Source organism: Zalophus californianus, chromosome 5 (assembly GCF_009762305.2).
Source record: "Zalophus californianus isolate mZalCal1 chromosome 5, mZalCal1.pri.v2, whole genome shotgun sequence".
Classification (NCBI taxonomy): Eukaryota; Metazoa; Chordata; class Mammalia; order Carnivora; family Otariidae; genus Zalophus; species Zalophus californianus.
In genome coordinates, this window is record NC_045599.1 from 55,972,679 (window position 1) to 55,986,951 (window position 14,273).

Here is a 14,273-nt window from a genome sequence, read left to right on the forward strand (position 1 = left end):
GCCAGCAATTTCCGCCCCTCCAGCTAAACGTGAAGAACAGAGGTTCGGAACCGATGTGTCGCGCTTTCTCCAGAGTCGGTCGTTTTAAGACTCTCTTTCCCGTCGCGGCTTGCGTGGAGTCAGTTCGCGGGTCTGGAAGACCCGAAAATTGAGAGCTTCTACGCTCCCCGGCAGCTGCACCCGACGGCTCTGCGGCCGTCATCATGGTGAGGAGGTAGTTTGGGGGCACTCTCATCGTAGGGCTTCAGAGTTGGTGGGGCCTGGGGGCCCTGGGGCTGGAGGCGAGGGGTGGTAGGCGGAAGGGAGGTACTGCTGAAGGGAATGAGGGTCGGCTCGGTTGAGAGAAAAAAAAATGCATTTGGTGGACACAGATTGGGGTATTTGCCAGAGTACAAGCTTTAGAGCGAGATAGGGTTTACTCTGTTAAATTCCTGGCTTAGCCACGTGTTGTGTATTGTCAGTGCCAGAGCCTAGCAATAACCCTATACTGTAGGCATTATTTCCGCTGCCACTTCGTTTTATTGCTGAGGAAACTCAAGGCAGGCCCGGCCACGGGACAAGCAGCTAATGAATTGCGGAGACAGGCTTAAAGCACAGATCTGACTGCCACATCCTTTCTCTTTCTACTATGTCTCATTTTTTCTCTGCGAAATGGCATTCCACATGCCTTCCTCCTGGTTTCTGCAAAGTTTATTGTACTAGCAGTTGAAAACACACCTGATACATAGTAGCTGGTTGATTGTTACTTGGCATTATTCTCTGTGCTGGAGTTGACTTTGTATCATTATTTTATTTTTGCAGTCTTAAAATACAAACGGACTGTGGCCACGTGTTTAAAATAAAACAAAAGTGGCCTGTAAAATAAAAAACAGGACCGAAAAAGCAAAAAGGGATCCCATACATTGTTGGTAAAATGCAAAATAGTACAGCCACTTGTGAAAACAGTTTGGCATGTGGCCACACAGAAGAATTCTGTGCCAGTGTTTATTTGCTAAAAATGGGAAACAACCCAAATATCCATGAACCAGTCAAAGGATGAATGGTGGTATATTTATACATGGAATACTACTTGGCAATAACAAGGATTGAAGTACTGACATGTGACAACGTGGGGGAATCTCAAAAGCGTTAAGTGAAAGAAGCTAGACACAAAAGGCTATATACTGTAGATACTATCAGCTTCACAATGAAAAAGGGAAAACGAGTGATAGATAACAGATTGGAGGTGGAAAAAAGGACTGTCTTCAAAGCAATACAAGGTTATTTTCTGAGGTGATGGAAGTATTCTCTATCTTAATTGCGGTGGTTACAAAACTGTGTAGTTTGTCAGAACATAAAACTACACCCATACCTAAAAAGGGCACATTTCATATGTAAATTGTACTTCAATAAAACTTACAGATTAATAAAAATATGAATGATGATGATGTTGAAAAACCAGATTACTGATGTTCAGGAAAAAAGAGAGATCCTGGAATGAGGTCATCCTTTTTGTGGTCCAGTGGATTTGGGGGCAGTTCGCTTCAATAAACAGTAACTTTCACTGAGATTATTACAGATGTAAATCCTGATGCCTCATACCATTCAGGATCAAAATGTATTTAACTCATATCATGCAAATAGGCTTAAGAGCGCAAGAGTTATTTAAGCAAGTAAACATTTGGATGACATAAGGTCTTCTGTACTTTGTATAGTACTCAAAGTTTTTTAGCATAATTCTGTTAATTTTTAAAATTAATGATTCTTGCATTATAGCCACAAAATGAATATATTGAGTTACACCGGAAGCGATATGGCTATCGTTTGGATTACCATGAGAAAAAAAGAAAGAAAGAAGGTCGAGAGGCTCATGAACGTTCAAAGAAGGCAAAAAAGATGATTGGTCTGAAAGCTAAGCTCTACCATAAACAGCGCCATGCTGAGAAAATACAAATGAAAAAGACGTAAGTGATGATGTCTTCATTGTAACAAGTTAACATCTTTTGAGTGATAATTTTTAAAGCTGATAATCTTGAATCTTCCTTCTTGGTAGTATCAAGATGCATGAAAAGAGAAACACCAAACAAAAGAATGATGAAAAGACTCCACAAGGAGCAGTACCTGCATATCTACTGGACAGAGAGGGACAGTCCCGAGCTAAAGTACTTTCCAATATGATTAAACAAAAACGAAAAGAGAAAGCGGTAAGAAATAAAAATTGAAGTGTTTATTTCTTTTTTGTTCAGAAGAATTACTTAATATTAGCCTTTTTCTCAGTTTAATTGGAAACATGAAGTCCAGCTACTATTCCCATTATTTAGATATCAAAGTCTTTGTAAAGTTCATTTTGTATTAAATGTTTAAGTAATAAAACATTTACTTTCTTATCATAAGAACATGTTAGCATTTAACAGGTTTTTAAAAAGTTATTAGAATACCACACATCTTTAGTGTAAAAAAAGTACTTAAAAAATTAGTAAGGCATGAATCTCAAATTCAGTATTTTAACAGCTTCCTATACTTGACACTTCCTAATGCTCTGCTCTTGTGGAGAAAGATAAAACTGCTTGTTTTTGCTGCCCTGTATTGCTAAAATTGCTAAAAAGTAGAATAGTGGAAAACTCTCTAACTGATCTGACTTAAATAAAAACTCAACTTTTTTTTTTAATACTACTGGAGTATGCTTGGTGTCAAATTAGGTTAAAGCCTGCTAAAAACAGAAAAAGACATAGATACTATTTTTAAACATCTATGGATAAATTGACGGAAATCCAGATAGCAACAGAAGTGTTCAGTCTCCAAATTTGATTTTAAAAAACACACTGCTGGGGCGCCTGGGTGGCTCAGTCGTTAAGCTGCTGCCTTCGGCTCAGGTCATAATCCCAGGGTCCTGGGATTGAGCCCCGCATCGGGCTCCCTGCTTTTCGGGGAGCCTGCTCTCCCTCTCCCACTCCCCCTGCTTGTGTTCCCTCTCTCGCTGTGTCTCTGTCAAAAAATAAAAAATCTTTAATAAGAAAAAACACACTGCTTGGGGCGCCTGGGTGGCTCAGTTGGTTAAACATCTCCCTTCGGCTCAGTCATGATCCCAGGGTCCTGGGATCGAGCCCCACAGGGGGCTCCCTGCTCAGTGGGGAGTCTGCTTCTCCCTCTCCTCCCCACTCACTTTCTCTGTCTCTCTCTCAAATAAATAAAATCTTTAAAAAACACAACAAAACAAACCACACTGCTTATATTTTGGTGTGTACTGTTTAAAATTAGAATGGTATAACTTGAGCACCCAAAGAAATTTTAGAGATTATCTACTTAACCCATCCTCATTTTGCAGATAAAACGACTGAAGTTCAGGAGGTTGTAAATCACTCTTCATTGTCATTATCTATTGAGTGGTAGAATTGCTTCTAGAATCTGTCTTAATCACATACTTTCTACTACCTTGTATTCCTTCAATTTTTCATAGAATTTTCATTCTGCAGAGGTTCAAAATATGTGACGATGATTTTGTCCTACTAGTAATGTAGTCTAAAAGTCCACTCGACGTAGATAGAGATAAATTAAGAGGTGGAGACAGTCTTCCCGTTTTACACTATTCACTATTTAGTAGTAAGACACACTGTTTCAAGAAATCACTGCCTTATTACAGGTGGGACATTTTTCATCCATAACAAGGCATTGAGGTTTTTAGCTTATGCAAACCATTTTACTTATTTATTTAAGATTTTACTTAATTGACAGCACAAGCAAGGGGAGGGGCAGACGGAGAGGGAGAAGCAGACTCCCCGCTGAGTAGGGAGCCTGATGTGGGGCTCGATCCCAGGATCCCGGGATCATGACCTGAGCCACCCAGGTGCCCCACAAACCATTTTATTTAATGTATCCATGATAAGAAACTTAATTCCAATTAATTTGGAGCTTTTGAGGAGACAGTGCAGACTTCTGGAAAACATGGGAGCCAAAATCTTGTTGGTTTAGGAAAAAGGTGAATCCACTACTTTGTACAACTAAAACATACTTAATTTTTATCCTCATTGCCTTTTACTAACATTATAAATTTTAACTATGGTCTATTTTTAGGGAAAATGGGAAGTTCCTTTACCCAAAGTCCGTGCCCAGGGAGAAACAGAGGTATTAAAAGTGATTCGAACAGGAAAGAGAAAGAAGAAAGCATGGAAGAGGATGGTCACTAAAGTCTGCTTTGTTGGGGACGGCTTTACTCGAAAACCACCTAAATATGAAAGATTCATTAGACCAATGGTAAGTCCTTGCAAGAGTGGGATGGATTAAATGTTAGTTGCTACGTTAGATTGGATAGAGTATAGTTTCCTGAAATTCCTAAAATTGGTATGAAAAGAGATTAAAGGACATTTTTAGGCTTTTTTAAGTTATTGATAGAGATGGCTTAGCAGGTTTTCACTACTGTCAAGAATCTTGCTTTGGCCTCATAAGAGACAGGAGATGAAAATAATTCTTACTACAGACAGTGTCTGTGAATCCTGATTTTTAAATATATGTCGTATTAGAATCTGTTTCCCACGTGAAGTTCTCTTACTCATTCAACAAGTAACCTATGTGCCTGACACTTGTTCTCTTTGAGAACAGTTAGAAAACTTGAGTAGGACTGTTTTTTCAAGAAGCAATTCCCATTTAGTAAGAAAATTATCTTACGGGCGCCTGGGTGGCTCAGTTGGTTAAGCAACTGCCTTCGGCTCAGGTCATGATCCTGGAGTCCCGGGATCGAGTCCCGCATCGGGCTCCCTGCTCAGCAGGGAGTCTGCTTCTCCCTCTGACCCTCTTCCCTCTCGTACTCTCTCTCTCTCATTCTCTCTCTCTCTCAAATAAATAAATAAAATCTTTAAAAAAAAAAAAAAGAAAATTATCTTACTGCTTTTGAAAACATTATGTACTCACTGAAAAAAGAATTTATTATAAAAGTAGAACTTTAATTTCTGTAGACAACTGGGATGGTTAAAACCATTCTCCTCCCCTTTCCCAAATGTAACTGAACATTTGGTTGACCCTTCAGCAGCTCGGGTTGGGCAGTGCCCACTTCTCCACAGCCCCAAAATCCACATTGAACTTTTGACTCCCCAAAAACTAAACTCATAGCCTACTGTTGCCTGGAAGCCTTACTGATAACATAAAGAGTCAATTAATACATATTTTGTATGTTATGTGTATTATATATTGTATTCTTAAAGTGAGAAAAAAGGTTAAGGAAATCCTAAAAAAATAAATTTATACTACTGTACTATATTGAAAAAATCTGCATGTAAGTGGACCTGTGCAGTTCAAACCTGTGTTCCAGGGTCAGCTACGTATTTTTTTGCAGAATCCCTTTAAACAGACTGAATTGCTCTCCTCACTGGAAATCCAGCCTGCTTGGAAAAGCAATCAGAGGAGAGTTGGCAGTGTTACCCTAGCACTCAACCTGAATAACTTCTAATGGATTAAAATGTTGTCAAGCAGCCTTTTCTGTAAGTGAAGTTGGAACACAGCCATGCCCTTTCATTTACATGTTGTCTGTGGCTGGTTTTTTCTGCAGACTTTGAGTAGTTGTAGGAGAGACAATATGGCCTGCAAAACCTAAAGCGTTCACTGTCCATTTACAGAACCTTCACCCATCTCTGGATTGTATCATGGACTCCCTTGTTTTGATTTCATATTCATAATCTTCTAAATACAGTTTGGTAACAGTTCTATAGGGAGAGAATATACTAATGTTGTTCTAGGCTTTCGTAGCTTGGCAGGTAAATCTCATTGTGCATTAGTCAGATGGCATCCCCAGCTGTGTAAGTTTATTACAAAATTCATTAATGAGTCCATTACTAAGAACTCTAGGATCACTACCGTCTAACCCCATACAGGCAAAAACCAAATTTAAGAGACTGTATAGTGTTGTGGCTTCTGAAGTGCTACACCCCAAAAGGCCGTATCTAGGTGATGAGATGACTCCAGTCTAACAGAGAAAGCCCTTCTTTGGGCTTTTTCCAGTCTTTGACCAGTATTATCATCAATGAAAAGCTGACAGTCCACCCTCCTTTTTCATCATGTAAAACAGCTGAGGTCTATAGAGACTTGGAATCAGGTTAAGCTTAATTCCATCCACACACCATTCAACCTGGGAAGTCATTTCACCTGCCAATCTTTTATAAAAAAATGGGGGAGGAGTTGTAAAGTTATCATGCTTAAGTAAGCTATTTGTATGCTCTGTCATAGTGCCTGGCATGCAGCCAGTCCTCAGAAAATGTAGGTAACAGGAAAATCTGAGTATGAGGCTAGGTTAACACTCCATGCTGAAAATATCAGGAGTATGTGTTTGGGGTATTTCCCCCACGCATTTATCAGGTTTTTACTCTGTAGAATTAGAAGTATTTGATGACTTAAGATTTGACATTGTTCATCCATGGGTTGATTTGGAAGACAATTGGAAAAGCAAAAAGGATCATTGCTCATCGTTGTTAACATTTTAGACTCAACATTTTTGTGTTTGACTTACTAGGGCTTACGTTTCAAAAAGGCCCATGTAACACATCCTGAATTGAAAGCCACCTTTTGCCTGCCAATACTTGGTGTAAAAAAGAATCCTTCATCCCCACTATATACAACTTTGGGTGTTATTACCAAAGGCACTGTAATTGAGGTGAACGTGAGTGAGTTGGGCCTTGTGACACAAGGAGGCAAAGTTATTTGGGGTAAGTAAATTTTTGAATATGGGGCTACTGCTGTTACACAATCCTAAAATTGAAGTTTGCAAGTTGATAGTACACAGCAAATTTTAATGCAGAAGAGCTAGATTAAGTTAAAATGGTGTAAATCAGATTTAAATCTTTGCAAAGTAGTTGTGAATGTGATTCTTTTTAACTTAGATTACTGGTTTCAGTTATACAAAGCATACTGTATTAGAATTTAGGACTGCTTTAAAAGGCATTAATTAGGGGGCACCTTGGTGGCTCAGTTGGTTAAGTGTCTGCCTTCGGCTCAGGTCATGATCCCGGAGTCCTGGGTTGGAGCCCCACATCCAGCTCCCGGCTCAGTGGGGAGCCTACTTCTCCCTACCCCACTCCCCTGCTTGTGCTCGCGCCCGCTCTCCGTCAAATAAATAAAAAACCTAAAAAATGGGCGCCTGAGTGGCTCAGTCGTTAAGTGTCTGCCTTCGGCTCAGGTCATGATCCCAGGGTCCTGGGATCGAGTCCCACATCGGGCTCCCCTCAGCGGGAGGCCTGCTCTCCCTCTCCCACGCCCGCTGCTTGTGTTCCTCCTCTCACTTTCTCTCTGTCAAATAAATTAATTAAAATCCTTAAAAAAAAATAAAATAAAAGGCACTAATTAGGAGGGAAGCAGATGGAAAGTGAGTTATAATCAAAATATACTGAAAGAAAATACAATAAATTAACCATGAGCAGAGGAAGGGAGACATATCAAACAACAGCCACACTGTTTCAGTAGTAATTAAAAATAAAAGGTGTCATGCAGCAATTTTAATTCTTCGTTTTCTTAGTTTTCTGCTTTTAGTGTCCAGGGATTTCTAAACTTTAATGTTCTCTGAAATTGAAGAATACACTCTAACTTCTTGAGGGAGCCTTCATATGAGTCATTAACTCATACTTCATATTGGCTGAACTCAATTTTAAAATAGGTTAAATTAATTTGAAAATTAAAAGTTGTTGCATTTTCTAGTTAAGTATGTGGACAAGCAACAATGCTCAGGTCAATCCACAAAGGCTTGTTAATACAACCTACTAACAGTGGAGCTGACCACCATTTGTAAAAAGTATAAAAACAGTACATAAAAATTGTTTCCAGAACTTGTTTGATTTTGAGTGATTTCTAAAATCTCATTGATCCTACTATCATTTTTTTTTTCTTTCTTAAAAGTGATTAGAAATATTTTGGGCAAAGTTAATTTTTATCAGCATTAACTTCCCTCCTTTTCCCATTTTGTTTTCCTCAGGCAAATATGCCCAGGTTACCAACAACCCTGAAAATGATGGATGCATAAATGCAGTCCTGCTGGTTTGACAGCAGTTTCAGAGAAGTAATTCCTTATAATTAAGATTACATACCGATCAGGAAGACCACCATTACTGTGGTGGTTCTGAATACTACCAAACAGCCTTACGTGTCTACAGTCATCAAGAGAAGTATTTATTCTATTGTGAAAAACATTAAAATAGACATTTATTAAAATAAATGGTCTTTATTTTTGAGTCTTTTTAGCATTTGGATGTTCATAAGTTTGAATAATTTTAAAAAGCATTTATAGAAATATCTTGGTCCATATCTGCATTAAGTAGTGGATACTCAGCAATGCAGACCTATTGTTACTGGAAAAACCAGTGTAGTTGAAAACACCTTTTATCATAAAGGTCTGTGCACACTTAAATATGGAGCCTAAACTACGAAATGAGACCTTACTTCAAGTTTCTTCCACCTCATTTTCATTAATCCTAAGAAATGTTGCATTAACACATCGTAGCATTTGTTTATTAAGTATTTACACTCTACTAGAAGTACAGAAGAGAGAAGGCACACTACACTAGAGTTCAGAAGGATTTAGATAAATCTTTTCACCTTTATGTCTTCACATACAGAAAGTTGGTGAATTCATACTTTAAACATTTTTTTCCTCTCAATCATGTATAATAATACTTGGAACTGTATTTTTACTCCAAACATATATAGAAAAAAATACACCAAAATGTTTATGCTTTCATATTTTTAGAATGGTTACAAATTTAATTCCAGGTAAAATTGTTTTATTAAAAAGAAAAAGAATGCACTGATGCCCTTAAATTTGTTTGCAGTTACTTGGATAATATAAAAAAGGTCATGTTTTAGGCTTTTAACTTGGTCAAAGCACTTTTGTGATCTGAATTGTTTGTAACTTTGAGCTTTAAGGCGTCCATAATATTACATTAATCTATAATCACATTAATGGTTTTAAATTCTGTTTATTTTTAAAGTCTGTCTTGAAAGTACAACCAGTGTGATTAATTGTGCCTTTAACAAAATCATTTAATGTCTAAACAAATTCAATATCTAAACACATCTTCATCAATTAAAGTAGGGAAAAGGGAAAGAATATCAAAACACAGGCCAAGAAACAATCACAAAACATACTACTTTTAAACTTAAAAAAAAGGAAAAAAACCTACCAAGAAAACTTGAGTACCTCAGTAAGACTTTATTCTGAATAACGTAACATCTTTTCTAAGTTCTATAAACCTAGAAGTTTTAGAACACACACACACGTAGTAAAGAAAGGCTAGTTTCTTTGAAATGACTATCCAGTATGATACAATTACTTCAGGATGACAGAAGCTGAACCTTTCTTACAATTATATTTTAACAACTGATTTTGCCACTAATAGAAACAGGGAATGTGTGAATGACTTTAAGATTTGGAAGGTGAAAAAAATAGACTAGAGGTAAGCATAACCCCACAGAACTCAGTCTGCTTATTTTTTAGAACCCAAAATAAGCAAATTATCTTCTACAAAGAAAGGTTTATATTAAGTATGCCAACAGAAGCATAACATTTGTAACTAATCACATCCATGGAAGACTGGACTTTAAACACCAGATTAGCTACTAGTGGACATACAAAGCAGAAATTTCTAAAATGCTGTTACACAGATGAGTAATGTTAGTATAAATTCTGTATTTACATCAAGATCTGTATCAGTTTGCTGGTGTGACCAAACCTTAGAAGGTAATCCCTAAGGGTAAAGCAGTACATAAGAGCAGATACTTAGATACTAGGTAAAGACTCAATTTGATGTAATCACAAACCTTCAAGATACTTTCTAAAGTCACTGAAACAATTTTAGGTAGTGTTCTGGTCAGCTAAAAGTGAACCGTTAATCACTAGTAGTGTTATCCTTGCCATATTTATTCTCTGCAGTGAATGGAAACACCGTGAATATAGACATTTTAAGTAGAAGACTGACATTCTGTCATGCTATTTGATTTTATAAAAAATCATAATAGATCCTCTCACCTTTAAAAAGTTTAGAGGAGCTTTATAATAAATTGTTAAATATATTTCTGTGATGTCTAGCAACTGGATAATTTAAACTTGAAAGTAGAACTAAAATTTTGTTAATATCTATGTTTTATATTACACAAGGAAATATACACATATTTACACAAACTGAAGTAAAATCCTTTTCCAGAAATAAAACTTCTCAACAGAAAAAAGCAGTTCACAAAGGACTATAGAATGTGATTAGACACTCAATAACTAGACTGGCTGGCTGAAATCCGATTTCAGTCCTCTATAATTTTCAAGTTTTTCTAATGCCTTGCAAAAAACTAAGTATCTGATTAGTTTTATTTAGATTCCTTATTGAGGGTAAGTTCTGTTATAAATTCTATACTCATTGAGTACAGAACTCATTACTGAACATGAACGTGTTACCGAACATGAAAGTAAGGTTTTTCTATGTTACCTAGCTTTCTCTACCATCTACAAACCCCCCAAAATAACATTTTCGGTCAGAGATAATACGTAATAAAAGTTTTCTTGTATGCTAAGCATAAAGTTCTGAAACTGCTTAAAATGCCTTGCTGTTTAAGAATAAACCAAACAAGTTTAACAAGTACGAGTTTATACTGTTAGTCCTATTATATATGAATAACTAAACATGTTTTGTGAACTCAGCAACTATATTCACATATCAAGAGTTGTCAGTGACCTCAGTCTTAAACCACACCCTTCTAAAGAAAGTATTCTCAAGAGAACAATGAACAATCCAAGTAAAAAAGTAAAATATCTAAGTATTAGGTTTTGAAATCTATTTTAAGAAATTAAAAATGGAACGGTTAAGAATTTACTAAATCCTCATATCTTTATTTCCCTAATTGCAGTAGTAAAGTTTCTCACAAAATCTATAAAACAGCATAAACGTGATAGATGTACCAGTCATATTTATTTTTTCAATTAATCAGCATTTGTTGATAAAACAAATGGCCAAAGTGCTTTAATTTTCATTTGAAGTGAAATCATCTGGCTTGCCTCTGACCAATAATTAAGGAAAATGTAGGGGATACAAGTATTCAAAATTTTACATGAATAGGAGGGTCTGCTGTTTTGCCTGCTTAAACATTTTAACTTAGCTTATTAGACCTAAAATATCAACATTCCAAAATAAAATTTAATGACATCACCTGACTGTAGACTGGATAAACCTTTGACATCAATCCTTAGCACCTCAAATAATGACACAAAGTCATAACGTGATTCTTTCATTATAAGGACCAAGCTGTTTTAAAAACAATCTTAATGGTCTCAAAGCATTCTCCAAATTAACTGCAAATCTGAGTACACACAATACTTCCAAAGAGTAGGACTGTTTTAAGATTCTCTTTGGATTCTAAGAATAACCATTCTGTTCATTTTAAAATAAATTATTATATAAAAATTAAGAGAATTTAAGTTTTCCTAGGCAAAGGCCTAGTACCACAATGTATACACATAGGCTAGCTTGTAACCTGTCCTCACAGAACAAATTAAGAGTGAGCAAGACCAGAGCAACAACCAAAGCCTCCAATTTGAGCCAAGCTCTTTGAACTACAGCTCCTTGAGCAGATTTATTCCTGCTGTCTAGATCTAAGACTGTGGGGCACAGTCCCAACCTACCCAGATACAGATGCCAAGGGCATAAGCTGGCAGACAGGCAGCAGATCTTTTGGCAGGAATCACTCTGAGTTAGGGAAGTGGATGAAAGCTGAGGAGAATATATGATTTCTAGAGTAAAGGCAGTGGCAGGATTGAGAAGCCTTAGGAAGGGCTCTCACACTTCTTAAGTATACATGTTAATTGGATGAGGACAAAAGGTAATAGTCCCCAGCTTCAAATGATATTTTATAATTAGTGCCTACTTGCCAGAGTTAAATCCCTAGCAGTACTGTAAATATTAGATGTTATAGAGACTGAGGTGGAAACAGATTTTACACCTTTCCTCAGACACCGAAGTCAGAGGAAGAAACTGCATCTACACAACTAAGAATTCAGAGGCCAAAATACTACCTTCATAAACCTTTCACCATAAATTTCTATTTGTGCTCTCATTTAGTTGAAGTATATTTTCATTTACTGACATTTTTGTTTAGACATGCCTACATTTTAAAAAGTGATTAGTTTTGATTTTTAAGATAAAACTTCTAGAACCCTCACCAAGTTTACTATTAAAATCCATAGTATAAAAGATTTCTGTGATCCTTAACAAGTAATGTAAAGCCTACTACTTTCAGTTTAATTTATATTTTCTCAAATTTTAATGGCCAGATGTCCCCAATTGCTAAAGAAAATATAGTATGATCTGGTTTCCCAAAGTCGAAACATGGTTAATAAAAATAAAAAAAAAAATTGTATTTACACAAAATAGCCCGAAAAATTAAAAAGAATGGTGAATCCTAGGTCCTAAGGGGGACGGAAAACCGGCATCATAAATAAGTTCAAAGTGAAGTTTTGGAATTTTTGCCCTGTGCCCCATGCCATTTATTAATCACCATATTTTAAAAACAACAATAATGTTACAAAGAGGAGGGTTTATCATCTGCATATCTTCTTCATTCATGTCAGCTTGGCTTTCTTCTTAGCAGGTCCTTTATGCCCTTTGGCCTTTCTTCTTAAATTCCGCCTGTCTACCACAGGCACTTCCACTTCTATTTCCTCTGAGCTGCTATCCACAGTTTTTTCTGTTGACTGTGTAAACTGATCCAGTTGCTCAGAAGATGCTTCAGACTGCTCCTCTGACTGGTTCTTCTGTCCCGCGTTCTGTGAAAATGGCACATCTTCAAGTTCAACTTCTATCAAAGAGCTCTGAGAAAGAGCTGTAGATGTTTCCTGGGGCTCAGGTACCCCCTCATCACCCTGGTCTTCCAATGAAGAAGTAGTGTTGGGTGATAAATTTTCAGAGATTGATTCCTCAGAAAATTCAGCTATCACAGAGTTTGGAAAACCACTGTCAGATCGTTCTTCATTTGGGATAGTAGCAACATTGTCTGAACTCCCAAAATGTGCTTTCTTTCTTGAAACTAGCGGCAGTTTCTCTTCAGTGTGCCCCTTTTCATCAGATGGGCCTTCATCCAGCAACATTTCTGAGTCAGTTATATGTGAGGTCTAAAAATAAAAAACCTGGTGAACAAACTTTCGCAGTATAATTCTTATATAAATTACACACTAATATGCAATGACAATGAACTGCATTTTCAAGAATTCGGTACTCATTACTTTTGTTAATCAGCTGTACATATTCTGAATGTTCTGAATACAAGTCAATTATTTCAAAACTGTCTTACGTGATAACCTGGTTCTTGCTTTAAAGATATAATAAAAGTAATTATTTTACCTCAAAAAGTACTTAGAACATTCTAAACTTCTTTATCAAGGTTCTTTAAAACCAGGAATCAACTAAACGTTTTTAGTTTCTTGGTATTACTGGAGCCAGAACCAAGAGTCCTTTGGGGCTTGACATTGTGCCACCCCACTAAGTTTGACTACAATTTCATTAGATGATAGTTAAGGGCAATGCAGATTTTATTCATTATTTGAGACACTAATAAAATAATGCTATACAATGTTTTTCAGCCTTAAATTGGAGTATTTGAAAGTAAAAATGAAATTTCTTTTAAAAATATCAGGTTTTTCCCATTAATCTAATCTGTCTCTGTAATTAAAATAACTGTACTCATCATAGACTACATAAGCAATAGGTATTCAAGTATCTGGTAAATAATGCTTTATCTATTTGTCTAAGCATTTCTCTAAATCTACAAAATAAAACTCATTTTGTTACCAGAAACCGGGTATGTATTATAAGGTTACAAAGATGTGAATTTATGGAATATTGCTGATTACATTTTCTTAGAATACCTAATCTAGCATAGCAATGAATGTAGAATTAATTTTCCTGAAAAACCATATATATATATATATATATATTAAGGGGGAGGAAAATATATATACTATGATGCCCCTTCCGTGTCACCAACACTGGAACAGTTTGACTGCAAAAAATTAAGTTATTTCCCTCTTACCTTATCCTGTGCAACAGTGTCAGGGGGTTTTGAAGATTCTACCACCAGTGGAACAAGAGTAGTAGAGTCTTCGCTGGAATTGAGAGACTGCAATTTTATTTCTTCATCTAAAACTTCACTGGTGGAGTCCTCCTCCTCAGTTATAAGTGAGGTTTTAAGAGTATCATCCATTATCTCACCATTCATAGGCTCTAATTCAGATTCCTACATCATTGGGGGAAAAAAATAACACAATTATAAGCTAATTTATTTGT

At 36.4% G+C, this 14,273-nt stretch overlaps 2 protein-coding genes across 8 annotated transcripts in view; one reads left to right on the top strand and one right to left on the bottom strand.

The window, feature by feature from the left end:
- The first annotated feature begins 9 nt into the window (after positions 1 to 9).
- On the top strand, positions 10 to 8,167 carry NSA2 (NSA2 ribosome biogenesis factor). Its single transcript, XM_027606331.1, has 6 exons — positions 10 to 206; positions 1,756 to 1,943; positions 2,033 to 2,183; positions 4,051 to 4,230; positions 6,476 to 6,668; positions 7,928 to 8,167. The coding sequence occupies exons 1-6, from the start codon at positions 204 to 206 to the stop codon at positions 7,993 to 7,995; spliced, it is 783 nt and encodes a 260-aa protein (XP_027462132.1). The 5' UTR covers positions 10 to 203; the 3' UTR covers positions 7,996 to 8,167.
- Positions 8,168 to 8,911: 744 nt separating this feature from the next.
- Positions 8,912 to 14,273, bottom strand: part of FAM169A (family with sequence similarity 169 member A) — a 73,696-nt gene continuing 68,334 nt past the window's right edge. For all 7 annotated transcript variants that reach the window (XM_027606328.1, XM_027606330.1, XM_027606326.2 and 4 more), the window contains 2 exons: positions 14,020 to 14,223; positions 8,912 to 13,102 (listed from right to left, as the gene is read on the bottom strand). In XM_027606328.1, the coding sequence (XP_027462129.1) occupies positions 12,554 to 13,102; positions 14,020 to 14,223 (753 nt within the window). In that variant the 3' untranslated portion in view covers positions 8,912 to 12,553. The remainder of the gene's footprint in view (positions 13,103 to 14,019; positions 14,224 to 14,273) is intronic.

What these genes read in the sequence shown, in the direction of transcription:
- NSA2 (XM_027606331.1), top strand. An exon ending in AAAATACAAATGAAAAAGAC is followed by an intron (nt 1,944 to 2,032) that starts GTAAGTGATGAT and finishes CCTTCTTGGTAG; the next exon opens with TATCAAGATGCATGAAAAGA. An exon ending in AGGAGGCAAAGTTATTTGGG is followed by an intron (nt 6,669 to 7,927) that starts GTAAGTAAATTT and finishes TGTTTTCCTCAG; the next exon opens with GCAAATATGCCCAGGTTACC.